Source organism: Pan paniscus, chromosome 4 (genome assembly GCF_029289425.2).
Source record: "Pan paniscus chromosome 4, NHGRI_mPanPan1-v2.0_pri, whole genome shotgun sequence".
Lineage (NCBI taxonomy): Eukaryota > Metazoa > Chordata > Mammalia > Primates > Hominidae > Pan > Pan paniscus.
This window is the reverse complement of record NC_073253.2, coordinates 110,442,878-110,468,861: the sequence shown is the minus strand read 5'-3', so window position 1 is coordinate 110,468,861 and position 25,984 is coordinate 110,442,878. Positions and strand designations below refer to the sequence as shown.

At 35.8% G+C, this 25,984-nt stretch overlaps 2 protein-coding genes across 7 annotated transcripts in view; both read left to right on the top strand.

Moving 5' to 3' along the window:
- Positions 1–9,009, top strand: part of PGGT1B (protein geranylgeranyltransferase type I subunit beta) — a 52,099-nt gene extending 43,090 nt beyond the window's left edge. For 2 of the 5 annotated variants that reach the window (XM_055112554.2, XM_008952067.5), the window contains 3 exons: positions 2,900–3,008; positions 7,282–7,445; positions 7,558–9,009. In XM_055112554.2, coding sequence (XP_054968529.1) covers positions 2,900–3,008; positions 7,282–7,445; positions 7,558–7,587 — 303 coding nt within the window. In that variant the 3' untranslated portion in view covers positions 7,588–9,009. Of the gene's footprint in view, positions 1–2,899; positions 3,009–7,281 lie in introns of all 5 variants that reach the window. The other 3 variants (XM_034960358.3, XM_003826725.6, XM_008952069.5) reach the window with 2 other exon arrangements.
- A 4,543-nt stretch (positions 9,010–13,552) lies between these two features.
- TRIM36 (tripartite motif containing 36) overlaps positions 13,553–25,984 on the top strand; it is an 82,398-nt gene continuing 69,966 nt past the window's right edge. For both annotated transcript variants that reach the window (XM_063604596.1, XM_034960354.3), the window contains exons 1-2: positions 13,553–19,681; positions 24,901–25,329. The gene's annotated coding sequence lies outside the window, so the exon portion shown is untranslated. The remainder of the gene's footprint in view (positions 19,682–24,900; positions 25,330–25,984) is intronic.

The window sequence follows — 25,984 nt, the reverse complement described above, 5'->3', positions numbered from 1 at the left end:
GTGTCATTTCATTGTGGTTTTGATTTGCTTTTTTCTAATGATATTGAGTGTCTTTCTGTGTACTTATTGGTCATTTGTATATCTTCTTGGGAGATATATCTATTCAACCCCTTTGCCTATTTTTAAATCTGGTTTCTTTTGTTATAAAGTTGTGGGAGTTCATATATTCTGGATATTAATCCCTTCTCAGATATATGATTTGCAAATATTTTCTCATTCCTTGAGTTGCCTTTTTACTCTGTTGATGGTGTCCTTTAATGCACAAAAGTTTTTTGATGCAGTACAATTTTATCAAAATTTTTCTTTTATTGATTGTGTTATTGGTGTCATGTCCATAAAATTATTGCTGAATCCACTGTCGTAAAGATTTTCCCCAGTGTTTTCTTCTAATAATTTTATGGTTTCAGGCCTTAATGTTGGGCCTTTTATCAATTTTGAGTTAATTATTTTATGTAATGTAAGGTAAGATCCAACCTCATTCTTTGACATGTGGATATCTAATTTTCCTAGCACCATTTGTTGAAAAGACTGTCCTTTTCCATTAAATGGTTTTGGCACCCTTGTCAAAAGTCAGTTGACTATATATATGTGAGGTTTGTTTCTGGACTTCTTATTTTATTCCGTTGTTTTATATGGCTGCCCTTGTGCCAGTACTATACTGTTTTAATTACTGTAGCTTTGTAGTAAGTTTCAAAGTCAAGAAGTTTGAGACTTCCAACTTTTCTTTTTCAAGATTGTTTTGGCTATTTGGAGCCCCTTGCAATTTGATATGAATCTGGTAATTGACTTTCCCATTTCTGCAAAAAAAGTCTTTTGAAATTTTGATGGGAATTGCATTGAATCTGTAGATCCCTTTGGGTAGTAGTGATATCTTGACACTGTTGAGTGTTCCTATCCATGAGCACAGGATGCTTTTCCATTTATATAGGTGGTCTTCAATTTCTTTCAGCAATGTTTTGTAGTTTTCAACATACAAATCTTTCACCTTTTTGTTAAGATTAAATTCTCAGTATTTAATCATTTTAGATGCTCTTGTAAATGAAATTGCTTTCTTAATTTCCTTTTGGATTGTTCATTGCTAGTCTATAGAAACTACCAACTTTTTATGGAATAGTTTTAACAGGCATTAAGGATCATTGCTTAAATCAATTATGGCATTAAGAGGTTACAAAACAGTGGTATTGTTTCATTCCTTCTCAATTTATTAACTAGCATTGTTTTTTAAAGAAGAATTTTACCTTACCCTGAGATATACTTTGTACAGAGAAGGACAGATAAATACTGAATTCTTTCCCTTAATAGTGTTCAACAAAATGAGTTGGTTCCCTACCATCCCCTCAGCTTTTCCAATAAAATATTAGATTTTAGAGTTTGGGTTTTTTTTTTTTTTTTTTTTGAGAATCATTGTGAACACATAGATTTTAACATTTTTTAGTCATATATTATATATAATATATATTAGTTATATATGACATATATATATATATATAATGCTTAAATTGTCCCATCTTTAGTCTATAGGAACCCTTTCAAGTTGTCCCAAGTCTTTTTTATTTGACGTCAGTAGTCTTTGACAGCTTTCTGAAGGCAACCACTTTTAAACTTTTTAAAAATGTTTTAATTCTTGTGGACATTACCATAACTTTAAATCACAGACTGACTTCTTATCACCTTTAGACATTATTGATGATTCCCAACTATGAGAAATTAAGATTTAGCCTCTCACTTTTCCAACAAATTGTTACCCGTTATAGTTAGTTCTGAATATTTTCCTCATCTTCTACCTTCCAATGCTATATAAGGTTACCTTTATTTTTATAATGTTAAGTTAGGAAACATTCATATATTTGTTCAGTATTAATAATCACATCTTTCAGCCTTGGCCTATAGGTTGATTCTAAAATTTAAAAACCAGTAATCAACACTTATTATGGGATAGTGAAAATATTGTTTATTGCTAAGCAAGTGCAGTGTTACTATTATAATTTTTTCATTTTTATGTAATGACCAGTGTGCCACTGATGGAAAATATTCCTAACATCAAGATTCAAAAAAGTCTTTTTCCTTATGTTTTATTAATTAAATCAATGTAAATGAATAAATTTGTTTCTTGTTTGTACCATAACTTTCTTATGAGTTTAGCTTTTCTTTTTGAGAAATAATGCTTCTTCATTAGTCACTAAAAGCTGTGGCTCTCTCTGGTTCATTAACATATATTAAATTGCTTTGTATCATCAGAAATGTCTTGAACCCACTTACCTACTGTGCACCTCATCTTGAACTTCACAGTATTATTTATTTATTTGTATTTTACTTTTATGGGGTCTTGAGAGAAAAGCCAAGTACATGTCCTAAATCATTAAAAACTATATAGTTTTTTATGTTGCAATCATTTTTGTCTTACCTTTTTCTTTCCTAATTAAAGAGCTATACTTTTTTACTATTTTCAAAACTGTCTGTAGCGTCTGGTTAGTAATTTTTGTTTGCTCTTTTTTTAAAAAATATTTTTAACTCCAGTTACTACTAGTTTATAACTAATAGCTCAAGAGCTTATCATAAGAGTTAAAATATGGGTAGATAAAATTGTACTTTTTAAAATGACTGATTATGTTGAGTGGATTCGAGTTGTCTTTTGAATTTAGCTTAATGTGATTTAAAGGGTTCAGTTGGCCTGGTTCAGAAGAAGGAAATAGAGAGTCGAGAAAAGGAGAGTAGATTTGATAAGAAAATTAAAAAGTTAATGTGATTTACTCATTTCAAAAGTGCTCAAGGCCCCAGAGACTTGGTCTGAGCACCTTAGCTAAAGAAAAGCATATCTAAATGACACGTATCTGAAATTTGAGCCAAAGGTTGATATGAGTTTTATGTCAGTAAATTTTTATTTGTCATGTCATTTCAGCTTCTAAAAATTTTCCAATACACTAACTTTGAGAAAAATAGAAATTACATCTTATCAACTCAAGATCGCCTTGTAGGGGGATTTGCCAAGTGGCCAGACAGTCATCCAGGTAATTATTTTCTTTGTGAATCAGAACAACCTTTATTTCCTGAATAGATCTTCAAGCATCTTTATCAGAAAAGGCATATGATAGAAAATATATCCAGTTGCAAAGTTACATTAAATAATATTTTTTAAAAGGTATATTGTGTAAGCTTAGGATAAATTTAGGGTATTAGAGAGTATAAATGAAAGAGTTTATTATCAAGATGCATGGGAATAGTGTGCATTTTTTCCCAAATATTTTACTTAGTAATGTTTTATTTCATTTGCAACAATAATGTAGATGGTCTGAATGGGTCCTTTCCAAAGAAGAGAATTATTTAGGCCATCCAAAGCCGTTAGGATTATTAGTCATGACTTGAACTAAGTATAATAAATTACTCCCAATCCTGAAGGGAATCAGTTCTTACTCTTTTCAGAAGTCATTAAATAGGCCGGGCACAGTGGCTCATGCCTGTAACCCCAACACTTTGGGAGGTCAAGGCAGGTGGATCACTTGAGGTCAGGAGTTCAAGACCAGCCTGGCCAACGTGTTGAAACCCCGACTCTACTAAAAATACAAAAATTAGCCAGGTGTGGTGATACGTGCCTGTAGTCCCAGCTATGCGGGAGTCTGAGGCAGGAGAGTCACTTAAACCCAGGAAGCAGAGGTTCCAGTGAGCTGAGATTGCACCACTGCCCTCCAGCCTGTGTGACAGAGCGAGACTCTTTGTCTCAAAAAAAAAAGTCATTAAATAAAATATTTCAAATCCTGAATATATGTGTTTCTCACTTCCCATACTCTTGTTCTCCAAATTTCAACAGATTCAGACAATATAAATGGCATGGCCCTCAAGGCCCTTCCAAAATTTGGCTCCTCTCCCACCTCTAGCATCATTCTGCAGCCTACACCTCACCCGACATATGTTTTCACCTCCAGCAAAATGAGTCTATATACAGCTTCCCTATAAAAATCCATTTAAGTGTGTTTTAAAATAATTTCAAACACTGACACTTTTGATAAGCAAGTAGTTAAAGCATTAGTTACAAATATGAAACTAGACACAAGGAATGATTGTTTTTGCCAGTATTGCAATAGAGTCGTGGTTTTTATTATCAGCCTGGAAAGTGCCTCATCAACTCATCTTCCATCACAGAACTGCTGTGGTTGGAATGTGTGATTGAATCAGAATATAAATAAGGAGCTCATGAAATCAATTTTTGTATCTGAAATGAGCAGGAATATTTCCTTACACCCCTACTTGCCTATATTTTCATATAAAACATGCTTCCTAGGCCAGGAGTTTTGGCTCACGCCTGTAATCCCAACAGTTTGGGAGGCTGAGGTGGGCGGATCACTTGAGGTAAGGAGTTTGAGACTAGCCTGGCCACATGGTGAAACACTGCCTCTACTAAAAATACAATAATTAGCCAGGCGTGGTGGTGGGTGCCTGTAATCCCAACTACTTGGGAGGCTAGGGCAGAAGAATTGCCTGAACCTGGGAGGCAGAGGTTGCAGTGAGCCAAGATCACACCACTGCACTCCAGCCTGGGCAACAGAGCAAGAGTACATCTCAAAAAATAAAATAAAATAAATGGCCGGGTGCAGTGGCTCACGCCTGTAATCCCAGCTTTGGGAGGCTGATGCTGGTGAATCACTTGAAGTCAGGAGTTCAAGACCAGCCTGGTCAATATGGCGAGACCCTGTCTCTACCAAAAATACAAAAATAGCCAGGCATGGTGGTGCACACCTGTAGTCCCAGCTACTCAGGAGGCTGAGGCAGGAGAATTGCTTGAACCCAGGAGGTGGAGGTTGCAGTGAGCCAAGATCTCACCATTGCACTCCAGCCTGGGCAACAGAGCGAGACTCTGTCTCAATCAATCAATCAGTAGTAAAACATGTCTTCTTAGAGAAAGTGTACATTGCTTTCAAAGTCGTAAGCCAAAGTGTGTTTTCAGAAGTTAATTTCTCAAACAAAATAATATCTTGAAATTTTTGATATCTCTAGTGCCTCAAAACTGAGAATTATTTTGGTCTTCATTCCATTTTTTCAATCAGTGCAGGGTACTGTTTTAACAAATAATGGGAGTAGGGAAATGACAGTCTCTTAGAAAACATTTCTTGTATAAACATACTTGAAATACTTTCAGTGTTTCCAATAGCTTTTTTAAAAGAAAGTTCTTGAGGCTTTTTCCGGAGAGTTCAGTTGCTAACTTTAACATTTGTGTAAATATTTGGATGTACTACTTACTTTTTACAGATACATTACAATGTTTTCAGAGTATGCAATAGAAAGCATAGAAAGGCTTTGCTAAATTGAATTTATGTGTAAAGATCTGGTCCCAGAATCTTTAATCATTTTAACAAGATTCTTTAAAATTAAGCTTATTCTTCATTCTAGTGAATTTAGTGGCAAATTTGATACAAAGGGATTTTATATACATTTATGAAAGAAACTTCAAAAGAATAACCTTTTATTGTGGAGTATATATTTCAACATCTAAAGTGCTTTATTATGGAGTAAACATATAGTTCCACATCTAAAGTGCTTGTACGTTGCCACTTACAGATAAGGAGTTTTTTTAAAAACACAATTTGAGGCTTGAAACAATTGAGTTCTGATCTCATTGGCTGTTACAAAAATCTTTTTGAGAAACAAATAAGTTTTATTTGTTACTTTACCCAGAGAGATTTTAGTTTTACACAGTTCTATTTTATGTTATTATAGATGTATATTTTCTGTTGTACTTTTTCCTGGAAAAGTTTCCTAGTTTCTAGAAAACAAAGCTTAATGTTGCTTTGTACCCTTTGTAGTTTTAGAATAACTATATGGATGTAATATGACAGGTGAAATCAAGTTTATTTTTTATAGTCTGAAAGTCAAAGGAAAGTGAGCCAGAAGAAACCTAAGTATTTTCTGAAAAGGCCTAAAAGGTGATCAACATGGGCCTCCATTAGTTAAATAATATTTTCACAATGGCATTGAGTAAGCACAGCTATTTGTCATTTCTGTTTTGAAAAATAAGTGATACTCTTGTAAGTAAAGCTTTTTCTTTAACTCTTTTGACAAAGTTTGATGTGGTAAGATGTTTTGAACTTTTTGTTGTTGTTGTTTTGAGACAGGGTCTCATTATTTTGCCCAGGCTAGAGTGCAATGATATAATCATGCCTCACTGCAGCCTCAACCTCCCTAGGCTCAGGTGAGCCTCCCACCTCAGCCTCCCGAGTAGCCGGAACTACAGGCGCACACCACCATACCTGGTAATTTTTGTATTTTTTGTAGAGATGGAGCTTCACCGTATTGCCCAGGCTGGTATCGAACTCCTGTGGCTCAAGGAATATGCCCTTCTCGGCCTCCCAAAGTGCTGGGATTACAGGTGTGAGCCACCACACCCAGCCTGTTTTGAACTTTAATAGCTCTTAAGGCCATAAATGTCGGCCAATTCAAAAATAGAAAAAAATTTTGACTGGTACAAAACTGTCTTTTTAATGTTCCTATAACTGCAAAGCTCTGAGCTCTTCAGAAGTCTACATAAGACTCCTAGGCAGGAATGGCCATGTGATTTCATTGGCCACTTTAATAGAAGAGGATCGCTGCCCCCTGAAAGATGGGAAACTAGTGAGCCAGTGCAGAATTGTCATGGTATGAGCACTCATATTATTTCAACCAAATAGAATGTGAGTTTGTTTTTATTGTCAGATCAGATATTTTTACAATGACTGACATTACCCTAAATAGGAGGATTAAATATGGCACAGCATTCCAGAATGGATTATTTTTGCATAAGCTCCTTTTATTTAACACAGTGTTAGGATAGTACTGCATATGGTTTAGGAACTTTCAGAGGTAAAACGTGGAGCGAGGGATATTGCAACTTAGATTCAGAGTTTTGTTTTCGTTTTAAAAGAAAAAAACTTAATGATATAGCATTGAAGCTACTCGTTTCCATGTTCTCTAGTAAGCAAGAAGGGAAACTCCCCAAAGTGAGAAGTCTTACATATGACTGCTGCTACTCCTGTCTTTTAATCACAGAGGTTATGGACAGTATCAGCTCTTCAGCTGGAAACTGTTTTCCTTTGTTAATGATATTTTCATGAATAAAATATTTTATTTTGATCATCTGAGTTTTTTTTTAAATTGGTGTTTGAGGCTTTGAGAAAGCAAATATTTTTAAAACTATATTAGCATTTCTCTAAACTTACTTTTAATGGAGTGATGGGCTGGTAAATATGTGGCTAAAATATTCTGTAGAATGTACAAGTAAGAATGCCTATTATGTTTTAAATGCCTTCTTTTCAGATGCTTTGCATGCATACTTTGGGATCTGTGGCCTGTCACTAATGGAGGAAAGTGGAATTTGTAAAGTTCATCCTGCTCTGAATGTAAGCACACGGACTTCTGAACGCCTTCTAGATCTCCATCAAAGCTGGAAAACCAAGGACTCTAAACAATGCTCAGAGAATGTACATATCTCCACATGACTGATTTTAGATTGGGAGGGTGGGGGGATTTGTAGCATAACTGTAGCTCAAGTTTAAAAGCCATGTATAACCAAGTGTGCTCTTTTTTTAAAAGGTAGAGTCTTACAATCAAATCTCCTGCTGATGTCACTTTGGGATATGGTCTTGAGCCAGTAATCTTTATACTGGGTTTCAAGAAAATCTTTGTTGAAGTTTGAACCACAACTTTGTCGTGGTTCTTAAATGTTTATACTGTATTTCTAAGAAGTTGTTTGAGGCAAATTAACTGTATGTGTGTAGGTTATCTTTTTAAAAACTCTTCAGTGCAAATTGTATCTTATTATAAAATGGACACAAATTTTCAAGTTTACACTTCATATAGCATTGATAATCTTCAGGTGAACACTTAGTGATCATTTAAAAAGCTCACTGCTGATCGTAGAAAATTTGCTTTAATTAATTAAGTATCTGGGATTATTCTTTGAAAACAGATGACCATAATTTTTTTTAAAGAAGAGTGACTTATTTTGTCTTATTCTTAAGTAAAGTGTGCCAATTAAACCTGTGTGGCCTATATAAATGAAGTTAATAACTTCATAGTAAGAATAAATAGGTTTAACTAATGTGATAGTTTTCTAAAAGGAGATTGTTTGAAGACAACTATTATGTAACTGAGGGAAAAGCAACTTAACTGTATGTGATTGTGAATGAGAAAGTTTTGTGCTATGTGGGTCATTTATTTAGACATTGCTGTGGTGAATACCAGTTATGTTTGATTTTATTCTCAAATCATTAGTTGCCTTTTTTTTTTTTTTTGCTTTCTAGGGAGAAAACAATCTTTTTTATCTAGAAGGAAAGATACTTTGTGTTTTCATTTTTAGCCATTTGAATTTTTTAATTTGTTGCCCCCAGTGTGTTAGCTGCTCTAATTTCAAACTAATACGTTTCTAATTTTTTTCAAATTAAATAAGTAAAAAATACAAAAACAGAACCATTCAAACAGATTCAGTGGTGTAACTCAATACATGGTCATTTTTATTCTCATATTTTCAGGTAAGTGAAAGGGGAATGCGACCATTTAGAGGGTAAGAAATAGGGTTTTGTTTTTGTTCATTGTTTTGTTTTAAGTCTATGAACTAGCTAATTATAAAGGAGGTAGTATAAAAACTCTTCATTAGTAATTAATTTATCAATAACTCATATCCATTACTTGCTCAGTGACATTCAGAACTATTGCATCTAGTACTGAAATGGGGAAAGAAATCTCTTCACTAAAGGAGTTGGCTTTAAGTTAGTCTTGGTGATAATAAATGTTGAAATACAAGTATCAGTATAGAAACTGGATTACTGGTATCACTGTTTAGGCATTGTAATACTTTAAATGTTATCTTTTTTTCTAAATCAGAGGAAAAAAATGTTGTGAAATAACAGTCCTTCCCAAGGGAAACACTATGTACTTGGAGAAATGATTGATTTATTATTGGCATGCTTAGTTTTAAACCTGAGTTTGCCAACTGTATGTTTTTTAATTAGAAATAAAATAAATCTTCTGATGGTGGGGGAAAAAGTAAGCTTAATAACAGATGTTATCCGTCTATGGGTTATTCCAGTTGCTACTATTTAAATCCTGGCAGATTAAGACATCCATATCTCAAACTAAGTCATCTCTTAGACATTGGAAGTTAAAGTAGCATATATATAATGGCTTTAGGACTATATAAAAAGCCCAAATTGTTTTTTCTGTATCACCAAGAAAGGTTAGAAGGCAATAAAGGTAGTAACAGTGACTTTATTCATAAATGTTAGAGAAAAATTCCAATCTAAAAGTATTTCATAAGGCTAAATATTTTCTAACTCCTTATAATTTAATACCATAAGATTATAAATTTTAGTATGCTTCTAATTGATACACTTGTGGGAGACTTTCTTGTGAAACTTTATGGACTAGTAAATGTTCACATTCCACAGCAACTGAATTGACCAGAAAATAGCAGGCCAGTGTGAATTGTGGAGAAACTATTTCTAACTTTTCTAAATAGTTATTTACAAGAAAAGTATTTATTGATTAAATAAATTATAAGCAATATTTCACATATACACTTTATTCCTTAACAGGAGCGATGTAATGAGGGAAAATATGAAGTCCGAAATCTCAAAAAGCTCTGTTTCCTACTCTATACTTGTCTCCTTCCTGCCCCCTAATTTTGTGGTATTTTTTTTTTTAGAAGGTAGCAGGAGGAGCTTTATTTTGAGCATCTGTGTACAAATGAGATTAATCAGATCATATGGCCTAATTTAACCTGTTTATCATTTCAGTGTTTTTAGATTTGATCTATAATATATATGTGTTATTAGATCTTTAGTTATTTATATTTAATCTAAATTCATATAGAAATCTTGCTGACAGTGGTATATAATTTGAAAACTGTTGGACCTGATCATTTTTGAGAGACAGTTAATGAGGAGGTGCTCTGGAATCAGATGACCTGGGTTTAAATCCCAGATTTGCCAGTTCAGCAGCATGATCTTGGACCCTAACTCTGCCGTGGATAAAATAAGGGTAAAACCTAACACACAGGGTTTAGGATTAAATGAGATAATACAGATAAAGCACTTAGGATAGTACCTGGAATACAGCAAATTTCAAATTATAGGTTCTTTATAATGATCATAAAATTATTTTTGTAATTAAAACCTCTCTTCTACAACAGAAAGAGGTCTTAACAGTTTAACCTCAGGGAAAATGATGACAACAGTGTTGTTTTCTAATCTCCCCATAAGAATACAGAGCAACTAGGATAGCCACAGACACTATTACAACGCTAGATGACAAGGTATCTCTATGAACTTCAAAATACAACTAAGTGAGGACAAACCACTGAACCACATAGTTTCAGTATCTGTGGGAGGAAGTAGAAGGAAGGCAGCTGGTTTCTGACAGCTCTGCAAATTGGAGAACTACAACACTGCCCACAGTTTCTCACTACAAAGTGCAGCGGGCCAATCTAAGAACAGACACTGAAACTGGGAAGTGACTACAGAATCTCATTTGCAGATGAATGTTAAAGCAATATGATAAGGTCTGCTGATTGCATTAGAGCAGTCTGGGTTTTACGCTGTGTACCTCTTGAAGCTTATGAGACAAAGCCCAGCACTGAGGACAAACTTCTAGAATTAGAATCCAAATGGGCAGGATGGGTAAAATAGGACAAAAGAAAGAAGATCTAGATAAGTATTGGGAAGAAAGGCCAAGACACAGAGACATTATATATATATGTATTTTCATATATATATATATATATATATATATATATTCTTTTAAATCACTGTGAAAATGGGAGCTCTAAGGCTGTGAAGTCATCCTAGAGCCACTCCTTCCTCCTAAAAGTACAGAAAAACTCATTTCAGTTAAGGGGAAAAAAAGAGTAACTGAGCCAGGATTACAGTCCAACTCCAGTCAAAGTTAGTCTAAGAAATAAGAGAATAAATAGATCAACATCCTCACAGACAATGAAAGCACACCAGAAGGACATGACCACAAGACAGATAAAAACCTAATATTTGCCAAAAAATAAAATGCAAATATGACAGGAAATTTATAGTAATTAGTACAGTTATCAATAAAAGTAGGAAAAGGTGAAAATTAACCAAGTACCAAACACTTGGAGTAAAAAGCAAAATAAAGCAGAAGGAAGGAATTAATAAAAGCAAAAAAGAATTACTAGTAGAAAACCAGAACAATAGAGGCAATAATAAATCCAAGTTGGTGATGGGTAGTGCGGGGAGTTGAGTCAGATAAACTACCAGCTAACCTATTTAAGAAAAAAAGGAGGAAGCACAAATACAAAAATTTAAATGACAAGGGGGAAATAGTAAAACAGGAAATGTGTTTAAATTGACTATTTTGAGCAATTTTACACAATAAATTCAAAAACTATTTTGAGAAAAATGCAAATTGCCAAAATTTACTCTAGGTAGATAAAGTCACAACAAACCAATTACCGTAGAAGAAACAAATAGTTAAAAGTACCCCTTACCAAAAGAAGCATCAAGCCCAGATTGTTTCAAGGGGATTTCTACCAAACCTTTTAAGATTAAATAATCCCATTCTTGCTTAAACAATTGCAGAGACTAGGAAAAGAATCTTGAACCTCAAAGTGCCAAAAAAAAAAAAAAAAAAAAAACAAAGAAAAACTCCTAAATTCATTTTATAAAATGAATGTAATAGCATTGATTCAAAAACCTGACAAAGATTGTACCAAAAAGAAAATATAGAGCAATCTCATGAATATTAATAAAAAGTTTTAATGATAACATTAGCAAACAATCCAACAGCACTTTCAACAGGTAATCATGACTAAGTTGGGTTTATTGTAAGAATGCAAGGGTAGTTCAATACTAGATAATCTGTTAATATTCATATTAAGAGTTAAAAAATATCTTCATCTTTGCAGAAAAGACATGATAGAATTGAGCACTCACTTATGTTAAATATACTAAGTAGAAATTGATGAATAATCTGTTAACATTGTACCTCTACCTAAAAGCCAGCATCTTAAATTTCAAAGCAAAAGAGACTTTCCAGCTGAAGTCAGGAACAAGACATGCCCACTAACTCCTCTGCTACTTAACAATGTGTTGAGAGTTATAGCCAATGAAGTTAGACAAAATAAAGACATGAATTGGAAAGGAAGAGGTAAAACTATTTGCAGATATGAATATGTATCTAGAAAGCCCAAAGGAACTTGTTGAAAAACTAAACAATAAAAGAACTTAGTAAAGTAGCTATTAAATACAATTTACATACAAATATCAGTAGGCTTCACCAGACACAAGTGCATACTTTGATTCCATTTCGGTGAAGTTCAAAACATACAGCATCTATGTATGGTGTCAGAAATCAGCACCCTCTTTCAGTCACTACCTCTCTTCCCAAAGGTAAGTGCTATCAAAATTACCATCAATTAGTTTTGTCTGTTTTTGAATTTTATAAGAGTGGAACCATATAGTATACATTATTTTTCAACTGGCTTTAACTCAGTAGGACTGAAAGAGGGTACAAGGGAGACTCTGCGGTGCTGGTAATGTTCTGTTTCATGATCTAGGTGCTGGTTACGTAGGTGCATTCACCTTATGAATATTTATGAAGCTGTATATGATTTGTGCACTTTTCTGTATGTATAATTATAGCTCAATAAAAATGTTTACTAAAAAGAGTAACAAGACTATATATATATATATATATATGTATATGCAAACCTAAACTAGTTAGAAGATACTTGAAGAGAAGACCACCTTTGTGATAGCAAAAGTAAAAAGAAAACTTAATGTGTAAATTTAAGACACATCTAAAATCTGTATGAGGAAAACTAAAAAAACTCTTGAGAGGCAAAAATGTAGATTCCACCAAATGAAAAGATACATGATATTCTTAGATAGAAAGACAACATCAAAACTTGTCTTTCCCCACTTAGGTTCATTTATAAATTCAATGCCATTCCAATAAAAATTATATTGTTATTTGAGAGAACATACTAGAATAACCATGGAAACTGAAAAGAATTAGAGGGGACCACCCATATCTGACACTAAAACATACTCTAAATCCTCCATGGCAGAAGCTATCAGAATTTTTTAAAGTGTGCACACTTTTTGGCCCAGATACTCTCTATCTATAGATTTAGCATAAAGAAACATGCAAATAGGCAATGATACATTTTCGAGGATCTCACAGCCACATTTTTGTAATTGTGAAAAATAAGACACTGATTATGATACATTTATGTAACTCAATACTATGCAACTGTTAAAGTATGGATATTGGAAGGCATTCGTAATGTTGAATAAATGAAAAGTTTTGTATTGGCACATAAATAGGAAGTCCAATGGAACAGAAGAGGAATTCCAGAAATAGACTCAGTGGCATTTAGAATACAGTAAAGGCAGCATCTCAAGTTAGTGAGAAAATGAACTTTTAAGTAAGTGCTATTGAGATTACTGGTGCTTAATTATTCAGATATTTACAATTTTAAAAAATATATAGCTTATTTCACTTTGAACCTTTTTTTTAAATGGACATTTAGTTTTATAATTTAAAGAAAAATGATAGTTCTCTCCCCATCCCAGCCTATACTATACCCACAGCCTATACTTCCTGGAGGTGAACACCACTGTTGCATACATCTTTCAGACCTTTAATCTCTGTATATAGAGAGATAAAAATAGAGAATATTCTTTAAATATCTGAACATTTAAGTATTACTCATCCCAATACAATATATACTTATACAAATATATGTATGTATACTATACATAAAGATCTGAGGTACTAAATATTCCATGGTTTTTTTTCATTCAACAATGTATTATGAATGCTTTTCAATAGCCATACTTTAATAGTTGCATAGTATCACGTTGCATAAACATATTAGGTCAGTGCCAAAGTAATTGCAGTTTTTACCATTTTAATGGCAAATGAGGCACTGATTATATTTAATCAGTGCCTTATTTTTCACGACTACAAAAATATTGCTGTGAGATCCTTGAAAATGTATAATTGCCCATTTGCATGTTTCTTTAAATTTATAGATAAGGAATTACTGGGGCAAAAAGTGTGCACAATTTAAATTTGATGTTTTTGTTTTTGTTTTTGCCAAACTGCTTTTTAAGAAGGTTGTACTAATGCACACTTTTATCTTGACACTAAGATTTTAAATATGATCAGAAAATGAGTTTCTGATAGTAAAACTGTCTACTTGTAATAATTGTGGCATTAGAAAAGACCTTTGTGGCTTCATTCCTCAAACTCATTTACAAATTATAAATCTGAGCTCCAAATATGAATTAACTCACACAAGATCTTTAACAATTAGTAGCAGTACTGTAACTAGAGTGCATGTTTTCTGTCTCCAGAAATAACATTCTTTTTATGCCACATTTTTTTAACTGAGGTGATCATTCTCCACCATCTTCTTTCCATGTTTTTCCATGTTTGTTCTAACTTTTCATTAAATATCTTGAGGCTCTAACTAAATTAAGGGTGGCCATTAAAATTGTATGTGGGATTCCCTGAACCAACTGGTAATGCACTACCAGCATATAAGGTGTCCTCATTAAAGCAGTTGGTGATTGGTACATGGGACCTCACTCATGTATGTTTACATCTACTTGTGAGTCAAAAAGTTTTCTTAAAGTATGGGTGGGATCATGAAAGACATATAATTCACTGGAGAAATTGTGAAAAAGTAAAAGATTATGAATTTAGGCTCAAAGCCAATTTCCCTCTCATTTAATCCTACATGAGCAAGTCAAGGAGTTTGGTAGAGCTTTATGAAATCTCTAAAGATTGAAGGAAAACAATCACTAAAATCGATTTGATAAAGTGCAACTAAGTAGTATGCTAGCCTGTTGATGGATTTTCATCTTGTCATTTAAGTTTCATCAATTGAGTACCACACTAGAACACCCACAAATGAGATTCTGTTACAGAGTATCTTTTTTCTACTACAGAACATACTGTAGACAGTTATTCAGTGGTTAACTTGTGGAAATAATCAGAAGATGGTTTTCACTTTTATGACTCGATACATTTTAATATTTATCATATTAAGAGAAACTTAGGTTACTTACAGCTCATAAACGTTGCTATGAATATCATTCATTTATTCACTTATTTACTTTTATGGTGTTCCTAGAAAGAATTTCCCGGACTAAAGGATTTGTGCTTTAAAAATATTGGTAGTTACTGCCAAGAATTGCCATCCAGAAACAGTGTAGCCATTCATAAACTCAACAACAAGGTATGAGAGTGCCTGTTTCCTCATATCCTTTGTGACACTGGATTTTATCAAGCTTAAAGTTTTTTCATTCTAGGTGGGTGAAAATGGTATTCCGTTATTGATAATGTGTGGAAATCAAGTTCTAATAAGTTTGGGGGGAGGTTAATTCTTTATATGTGCTGTATGAATTAATGCCAACTGTATGCCTTTAAGAGTGAAAACAGAATAATGTCTCTCCACTAAAGCAGGACTTAGAGCACTAGTTTTCCAAATGTGGTCTACAGATGGAAACACTAGCATCACCTGGGTACTCGTTAGAAAGTGCAGATTCTCTGGCGGTACCTTAGACCTCCTGAATTAGAAACTCTGGGGGTAGGGTTAGACATTTGTGTTTTAAACAAGCCCTCCAAGTGGTTTCAATGCACACTCAAAGTTGAGAACCAATCACTGATAGAGAAAAAGCAGCTTGGGTAGAAACAGTTGATTATTTGCAAATTTATATTTTAAAAAGATAGGATTCTTAACAGTAAGCTCTGTATAATTCAACAATGTGATCTTTACTCCTACCCCCGAAAAACTAATATGATTTTAGTGTGTGGTAGCAGGATCGAAAACATAATAAATACTCAGATATGCAAAGAAAACGTTTGCTCAAATGGATTTCATTTTTATTTACCCATATCTTTGGCTATTAAGGGATGGGGGGAGGCTAAGGAAAAGGGCCATTTGAATGTGTTAGCTAACAGTCTCTTCCGATTTCAGCAGTGTCTTTTTTTCCTGCTCCTTGCTGTCTGGGTATGTATGAGTCTTTGTGGGGCATGGGAGGGTCTCTGTTGCACACTGCTGCTCTGGTCTGGTCCCTGGACTGGTGCCTACTGAGGTGTCTGCTGCTAGTGTGGCCTTTTGAGGTGGGTTACTGTTTGCCTCTGATTTCAATTCCATGGCCTCTTCACTCCAGTCCCAGGCCTCTTTCTATCCAACGGATCTTAGTGACTCCATCTCAGTATCCTCTGCTCTCCCCCACTTCCCCTCCCCATGCACATTTACTATCTGGCAAATGCAGAAACTCTTAGATCTTGTTTATGCCCGAACACTGTCTCCTCTTCCTATAGCTACCTCCCTTCCCACCTTAATGCTACCTGGACATTCTGGATAGATAAGCCAAAAGTCTGATTCTTTTAGGACCGCACACAGCCTTTTCTAGGCTATGCCTGGAGAAGCAGGTCACAAGGCCACCCCACATTACCATGTCTAAATTTTAATTTTTAAGTTACAAATAAAACTAGCAAATTCTTATGTTCTATATTTTTAGGTTGGCAAATATATCTTCATAATGACAATTGAAAAAATAGCAAATCATATCAAATAACTGTTAATAGCACAAATTCAAAATTTACTGCATTTTCCACTCTAGGCCATGATTTGGCAGTGGCTGCTGCTGGGCTGGAGCAGAGTAGACAAAGGGAAGAGATTTCTCCCTGGCTTGTTGACTTGCCAGCCCTGGCTCCCTACAGTCACTGGGCATATCCACAAGATAAACATATGCTTTCTCTTCTTATAGAGGGAGCAGTGGTGTGGTCCCTTCTCTCCTGCTTAGTCTTCTCTGTCCACCTGCACCCTCTCCATCTGAGCACAGGCTACTTTTTACTCCACCCAGCCCGACTCAGGCAATCTTCACTCACAATATGTGCCCAGCCTCCAGCCCCCACCAACATCACCCTTTCGGGTGCTTTAAAGGAACCGGAAGTTAGAAGGCCAGGTTCCCATTTAGAAATCTTGGCCTTATAAAGTTCCCAGCACACTGCTGGCCTTTGTACTCCCATCCCAGAACCCCTTCCATGCTTTGAGAGCTCCCTTACATTTGTGAAGGAATCCTAACCCCTTTGTCTGAGCTCCATATTACCTCCAGCTCCCCCAAACTGCTCCTTCATCATACCTTGGACCTAGGGTCCACATACTTTGGCAGCCTAATCAAAAATGACCCAGGGAAGAAGCCCATGCAGGTTCTGTAAGTGGACTGAGATAGGGAATTCCAGTATCTCTGGTATGTGGGGCAGAGTCTAGAAAGGGGCCCCACTGATTCCTTGCCTTATGGACAGAAGCACCAGAATGGCATCCTCTTAAGTGCAGGAGACCCTCTTGCCCAGATCTAAGGGCAGCACTGGCAGGCCACCAGCCTCTATGTTCTTAGTTTCCTTCATGCCTGTCTAGACCTTGTTACTTCCACACGTATCCTCTCCTTTTCCCATCTTTCATCCTTCCCACCCTTTCCAGGGGTGGGAGTAGGAGGATTTCCCCTCTTCCTTTTTCTCCATTTCCTGAGTTCTCTCTACTACTGATTTTCATTTTAATTGGAGTTTAAGAAACTTAAAAAATCCTTTCTTAAGTGACAAAGTCTGACTATGATTCTTGTTTTGCTGCAAACTCAGAAGCTGCATATTTCCTCACTTTGTCCTTGCTGTAATATTCTAAACCTCTTAAGGTAAATGAATGCCTCTGATGGAATGGGAAATGCAGAGGTAAAATGCACATTCGAATTTTTCATATTTAGTATCCCTGCCAAATTAATAGAAGTAGGGTAGCTAAAATGAAGAGGGTGATGATACCACTGTCCTCTGTACTGTCCGGGTACCACAATAGGTTCAAGGTGACACACATTAAAAAGGTCAGAGAAGATCAGGCTTTCCAGGAGGGCAAGGAGAAATAGACCATATTTTTCATATTCAAATATATAAAGGTCTGTTCTCTGGAAGAAGGTTTACATTCAGTGGCAACTTTAGAATTCCTGTTTAGGAGGGGCTTAGGGGTGGCCATCAGTAAGAAAGTGAAGCTTAGAGGGCTTGCCATGAAGGTGATTTGCATATAACTGTACTTCTTATTTATTGTGTATTTGAGGTGGCTTTTGAGAGAGCAGGTGAATATTACAGGTTAATCTTAATTGTACATCCTTCCATGGCCACACTTTGGCTTCATCAGTAACTGGACTTCTCAAAACGTTTAGCATGCACAACTAATAGTATTTGTTGAATAAAGGAATTAATAAGTGAACTCATATTTAAGAACTATAAAGAACTTTGCAACATTAGAGTTGCATGAGGCCGGAATGGGTAGCCACAGCAAGTTCTCCATTGCTACTGCTGCTGCTGCTGGAGAAGGTGAGGCTCATTCTGGAAATCAGGAAAAGAGCATGAAGACTGCAGGATTGACTCACTTTTGGTTTTAGCAGGGCAATGTTTTACACACACACACACTATACAGCATCAACTCATTTCTCTAAAAAAAAAAAATTATATTGCTCATTTTAAAGAAACTGCATCTGCAGAGAAAACAAATCATCCTAATGATAAGGGAAGTTTCCTTTTTCAAAAAGTCTCAGTTCATAAATGGAGAAGCAATAATGGGGTTAGAAAATAACTATCTCACAAATGCTAATAGATTTTTAGGCTCCAACAATCAATGGATACTGAAACCATCAGGAGAAAGTTTGATGGAGAAGTTAAAAGTGGAAGGCTCAAGCTGCCACCACCTGAATCCACTGATCAATGCTGCCATCTCTAAAAGTGACTCAAGACATGCATGCCTCGTGCTATAATGCAATGTGAGGTACACAAGGTCATCTATAAAATATCCTTATCAAAAAGTTGAGACTGAATCAAGTCAGTCTGATAGATCTAACATCTAGATCAGGGATGTCCAATCTTTGGCTTGCCAGGGCCACATTGGAAGAACTGTCTTGGCCCACACATAAAATATACTGATACTAATGATAGCTGATGACCTAGAAAAAAAAATCTCAGTGTTTTAAGCAAGTTTATGAATTTGTGTTGAGCCACATTCAAAGCCATCCTGGGCTGCATGCAGCTCGCAGGCTGTGGGTTTGACAAGTTTGGTCTAGATCTAATAAGTGAAATGGGAACAAGTAAAATGACACCATGAGGAAGCAGTCAGCCATATCCTAAAGGCAGATATGCTAAAGACAAGTCTGGTTTCTTCAACGACTTAATGACAAAGAAATGGAGGGGAGTAAAGGTAGACTGTTCTAAAAATGTAAGAGACACAGCAGTCAAATACAACATGTTGACTTTGGGTCCTAATTTGAACCAACTTTTGAAACACTTTTGAGATAATTAAGAAAATGTAAATATGACCTAGCTATTAGGTATTAAAGAATTGTTTTTAATTGTTAGCTGTTATAGTCATTTCTATTATATAAGAAAATTTTCTCATATTTTTAGAAACATTCAGAATTTGGACTGGCATGATGTCATAGCTTTACTTCAAAGACTGTAGTGGAACTTCTACTTCCAACCAAGATGAAGTGGCAGGACTGGATTTTCCTCCCTTGTAAAAAAAAAAAAAAAAAAAAGTTAAAACCTGGATTAAATACATAAACCAGTGGTTATCAAGACATTGAACATAAGGAAATGGAAAGTGATCCCAGAGAGACAGAGAAAAAATGAGGTAAGCCCTATTATTGCCCTAGCTTACTGCCTAGAGATTTTCTAGGCCATAATACAGGGCTAAGAACCCCAGATGGAGAAGGTAAAGCTAAGGGTTCTGGGAATCCAAAGTGGCTAGCGTTCACAAGGCAAAGTGTTAGGAGAAAGCTGCACAGAAAGTATATATGGATATCTGCAAGGTATCCTTTTTGAGAGTTCAGTGTGTGGGGGAAGAAGACTACCCAAGACCAGAGAGAAAAGGAACATTACCTACAGCTTACCCAGGTCCAGAAATAGTTTCTGTTCCAACCAGACTGACTGGAAAACTTCCAAACTCAGAGAATTGAGTAGAACACTCCAAATGATCTTGACTCAGTCGTGGTAATAATTAGCTATTGACTAAATGCTACTCTAGTTCCACCCAATAAGCCTCAAAAATAAGCCACCAAACACCCAAGCTGTTTTCAAGCAATTTAACTGCATCCCAGAACGAAGCTCAAGAATAGCTGTAGGAATACAAAAATATCCAGTATTCAACAAGGTAAAACAGTTTCTGGCATTCAGTCAAAAATTATCAGACATACAAAGTAGAAAAATATGACCCCAAATGAGGAGGGAAATCAATCAATAGAAACTGACCCAGAAATGACACAGATGTTAGTACTAGAAGACAAGGACATAAACATAGTCATTTTTCTATATTCCATATGTTTTAAAAGCTGGAAGAAAGATTGAACATGTTAAGTGGAGACATGGAAAATATGAAAAAGACCCAAATCAGACTTCTAGATGTGAAAACTATTGTGTCTGAGATTTTTTAAATACACTGATGGTATTTTCAGGATATTAGATATTGCAGAAGAAAGGGTTAGAGGAACTGAATGCATAACAATAGAAACTATGTAAAATGAAATGGAGAGAAAAAATATTTTTTAAAAAGTGAAAACATCAGTGAGCTACAGAACAACTTCCAGCAGCCTAGTGTACATGTAATTGGAGTTTCAAAAGAATATTCGAAATGGCTAAAATATTCCCAAATTTTATTAAAAAGTGTAAGTCCACAGATCCAAGAATCCTGCAGACTCCAAGCACAAGAAACAAATTGCACAAAGCCAGTAATAAAGAGAAAATTTTAAAAACAGCCAGAGGAAAAATACCTTATGTATAGAACAAAGTATGACAGATTTCTCAACCAGAAACAATGCAAGTGACAAAACAGTGGTGGAGTATCTTTAAAGTACTAAAAGAAATAAACTGTTAGCTGAGAATTCTATATCCAGTGAAGATGTCTTTTTAAATGACTACAGAATGAGAGAGAAGAAAAAAGAGATTGATGTAACAAGTATGGCAAAATATTGTTAATAGTTCTATCTGTGATCTGCATGAATGGGCAACCATTATACTATTGTCTCTGTTTCAAAACTCTGATAACTGCAAAGTTTTGAAAATATTAATTTGATTGTGTTAGAATCCAGGCTCTCATCATTCTCAGTTTTACCACTTTCTTGGGTTTTACACAGGGCTGCCTCTCACACTTCTGTTAAGTTGCTGGCCACTGAAGGCATGTAAGTTTATGTAACAGCTAGAATTTTGAACTGATTATTTCTAAACATCTATCAGCACAATGAAAGGTTAGTTTCATTAGAATCACCTAGTAAATTTATAGAACATACAGATTACAAAGCCTCACCTGTGAAGCTTTTTATTCAGAAGGCTATGGTGGAGATAGAAATTTTTTTTTAAGTTCTACAGGTAATAGTGATAAGAAGCTAAGTTTAGGAATCCCTATATTAAAGAATTCATAAAGCCGTTTCTAACATGGAGAGTCCATGATCTTAAAGTGACTTCAGGCTGGTAATTATTGTACTATGTGTATTATGCATCTTAAATAGTGGTTTGAAGCAGTGTCTTTAGGAGGCAGTTAAGTTTCTGTCAAAAGTATTCTTTTCCTAGGAGGTTCATCAGTAATAGGAAGCCTGAAGATTAAAAAAAAAAAAAAAAAAGTAAAGACCAGCAGCTCTTGACTGTCTGCTTCAGGCCTAGCTAACTAGACTACTATGTTCAATACTGGAGAAGGAAGATGTTTTTATTGAAAACAATTACGAAGTGGGGTTGGTTCAATGTTAGTTATATTGAAAACGTTTATTGATTGATTGAGACAGGGTCTTGCTCTGTTGCCCAGGCTGGAGTGCAGTGGTGCAATCTCATCTCACTTCAACTTTGACCTCTGAGGTTCAAGCGATCTTCTCGCCTCAGCTTCTTGAGCTGGGACCACAGGCACATGCCACAACACTGGCTAATTTTTTGTATTTTTTGTAGAGACAGGGTTTTGCCATGTTGCCCAGGCTGGTCTCAAACTCCCGGGCTCAAGTGATTCACCCACCTCATCTTCCCAAAGTGCTTGGATTACAGACATGAGCTACCATGACCAGCCAAACGTTTATATTTTATCTCTACTTTCCTTATAGATGAAACCTTAAAAAGTAATTTCTAAATGAGAGGATTATAGTATATAAGCAGAAAAATGAGTTTCAGGAAGCACTGCTTTTAAGTCTTTTCAAACAACTTTGGATGTGAGGTACCATTGAATTCATCCTGCTCTTTGTTGCCTGTGTACCTTTGTGTTTTTTGTTATTTGTTTTTGCTTTTTAAATTGTATTTTTGTTTTATAGGTCCTGTGTGACTTATGCTTTAAAGAGGTTCTGTTTTGATGTGTTTCCAGGATTTGTTTCAAGATTTAGAGCTCCTTTTTGCAGTTCTTTTAGTGGTGGCTTGGTAGTGGCAAATTCTCTCAGCATTTGTTTGTCTGAAAAAGACTGTATCTTTCCATCATATATGATGTTTAGTTTAGTTTCGCTGGATACAAAATTCTTGGCTGATAATTGTTTTGTTCGAGGAGGCTGAAGATAGGGCCCCAATCCCTTCTAGCTTGCAGGGTTTCTGCTGAGAAATCTGTTATTAATCTGATAGGTTTTCCTTTGTAGGTTACCTGGTACTTTTGTCTCACAGCTCTTAAGATTCTTTCCTTCATCTTAACTTTAAATAACTTGATGACAATATGCCTAGGCAATGATCTTTTGCAATGAATTTCCCAGGTCTTCTTTGTGCTGCTTGTATTTGGATGTCTAGGTCTCTAGCAAGGCTGGGAAGTTTTCCTCAATTATTCCCCCAAATATGTTTTCCCAACTTTTAGATTTCTCTTCTTTGTCAGGAACACCAATTATTCTTAGGTTTAGTCATTTAACATAATCCCAGACTTCTTGGGAGCCTTGTTCATATTTTCTTATTCTTTTCTTCTTTGTCTTTGTTGGATTGGGTTAATTCTAAGATCTTGTCTTCAAATTCCGAATTTCTTTCTTCTACTTGTTCAATTCTATTGCTGAGACTTTTTAGAGCATTTTGCATTTTTATGTGTGTCCAGTGTTTCCTAAAGTTTTTATTACATTTTTCTTTATGCTAAGTATTTCCTTGAACATTTCTTCCTTCACTTCTTGCATCGTTTTTTGGATTTCCTTGCATTGGGCTTTGCCTTTCTCTGATGACTCCCTGATTAGCTTAATAACTAAGCTCCTGAATTCCTTTTCAGGTAAATTTTTGGGTTGGAGCCATTGCTGATGAGCTAGTGTGATTTTGGGGGGATATTAAAAAGCCTTGTTTTGCCATATTACCAGAATTGGTTTTCGAGTTCCTTCTAATTTTGATAGGCTCTGTCAGAGGGAAAGTCTAGAACTGAAGGCTGTTCAGATTCTTTTGTCCCATGGGGTGTTCCCTTGATGTAGTACTCTTCCCCTTTTCCTATGGATGCAGCTTCCTGTGAGCTGAGCTGCAGTGATTGTTATCTCCCTTCTGAGTCTAGCCATGCAGCAAGTCTACCCGGCTCCAGGCTGGTACTTCAGGTTGTCTTCACAGAGTCCTGTGATGTGAACCGTCTATAAGTCTCTCAGCCATAGATGCCAGCACAGTATTTGGGTGTCTCCTGGGTCCTGCAGGAGCAGTCCACTTTCTTCAGATGTTCTGTGGGTCCTCTCTGGATTTCTGGTTTGTTCTTGCAGTCGTTCTGGAGCAAAATTCATGATGAAAGCCTCTGCATGCTGCTCTGAGTCGGAGCTGCAATTTAGTCCTACCTCCCGTGTGCCATCTATTTTCACTGCAATTTATTGAGATGAAATTTTATGTAAGTCATAGGAGATTGCAAACTGGGTTATGACTGTTGAGTGTTTAATACTCATAGTATTTGTGGAAGATAATGCTTCTATGCTTGTAAATTTGTAATAGCATAATGGAAGTTATCCATTAAATGTTGCTAGTCTACACAACATGTATCTGGAATGTGCTTTCCTTCAGCATTCTATGATATTATAGTTGGGGGAGAGAGAAGGTGGACAGAGGGGCATCAATGAAGATGCTTGACTGCATCAAAAGCAAATGTTTTTCCCTCCAGTTCTTTTCATTTTGTAATGCTGCATCTCATTTTATGTTTCACTATTGTCTGAAGAGGGGGCAAAAATCATCAACTGAGAAAACAACTGAAAAAAATTCTTACGGGGAATTTTTTTATTTCAATAATTGGTTTCCTTACTAACAAACTTTAGGTAATTTAGCTTAAACTGGGCTTAAACTTCAGGAAACCTAAAGGCATTAATCTTTTCTCCTTAAACACAGTACAAAAAGAGTTTCAATACTAGATGACCCAGAGGAAAGGTATTATATTACCCAAACCTGCAAGTATTATCATACTTTTCAGTCATTGAGACAGTTCTTTCTTTTGTATTTTTTAAGTTAAGCCATAATATTAGAAAAAAATTTAAAACAGAATAGAAGAAGTACTATTGCCCAAAAGATCTCACAGAGCTGACCCTTCTCCCATTCCCCACTTCTCTCCAGACACAACACCTGTGAGCACTTTCTTTTCTAGAAATTGACCTGCAGGTACAATCTCATATGTGTGACTATGTTCCTACACACATACTTATATACAACGTTAACCTAAAGGCCAACTGACTCCACAGAAATTCACATTTCTTTCATTTGATACAGTCTCACATTTTCCTATTCCAAATATCTATTATAGGTTGTTAGGAAAAGTGACCAAATTAGTAATCATTGTCACAGTTTGAAAAAGGGCTAAGGAGTGACTTGGCAAAATGACTTATAATCTCATAAAAATAATTAAGCAATAATAACTGAAAGGTCATAGAACAAGAGTTTTATGTTTTAATTCTACTCCTCCTTTGTTGCCAGCGCATGACAGAATCTTTGGACTTTGAGCCTTGTCAGAGTTGGACTGCTGCAGAAACCACCACAGTCTGGCATGAATTAAGTCCCACTGCAGAGGTGAACTGGAGCCAAGATTTCAATCTCCAAATGATTACTACTGGGGGAAAAAGGCTCTGGGCCATGCTGACAATGAATATCAGCTGCTTTGGGTAACTGGGACTGTTAGCACTCCTCTCCCCGCAGCCGAAAAAACCAAATTGTGATTCTTATAGTACTGACTGGATTATTTGTGCTACATTGCTTCCCCACTGTCTTCACATCATAGAACGTGTAGAAAAAAATTATTGCATTTGTAGGGCACCCGCAGTAAACCCAGGAGGCAACTTATAGGCAGAATTCACCATCCTGGAAGCTCTAGTTGAATCGTGTCCCAGTTCCTCTCAAGGGCTGAAGGTATGTCTTAGTATATAGAATTCATTCCAGGTAGTAGAATTTGTAATTTGTAAATATTTGCTACTTAACACATGGTCTGTAGACCAACTTTATTGTAGCAGCACATCATCTGGGGCATTTTAGAAAAGCTGACGCTCAGGCCCCACCTGAGACCTATCTATGCTGCCCAGGCTGGAGTGCAGTGGCTATTCACAGGCATGATCATAGTGTAATAGAGCCTTGAACTCCTGGGCTCAAGCACTCCTCCTGCCTCAGTCTCCTGAGTAGCCGGGACTACAGGTGCAAGCCACTGTGCCCAGCTAGCATCCATATTTTAACAAGGTCCCCAAATGAGTCATACGAGCATTAAAATTTAAGAAGTGTTGGTCTACAGGGTAATGTCTACCTCCGTGGCATGCTTTAAAAGGCCTTGGAGATCTACTCCCTACCTACTTTTCCAGCCTCATCTTTGGTAACTGCCTCTCTCCAACCCAATGATAGTAAAGTATCTAACACCTGAAGGCACTGGGCTTAACCCAGAGCTGACCCTTCTCCCAAAGGTAGCCTAGTGCCTTTGCACAGGTGGTTCTTAGCCTAGAATTAATTCTCTTTACCTGCCCTTTTGAACTCTTATTTATCGTTCAACTCTCAATTTAAAAGTCAAGCTTCACCTGCC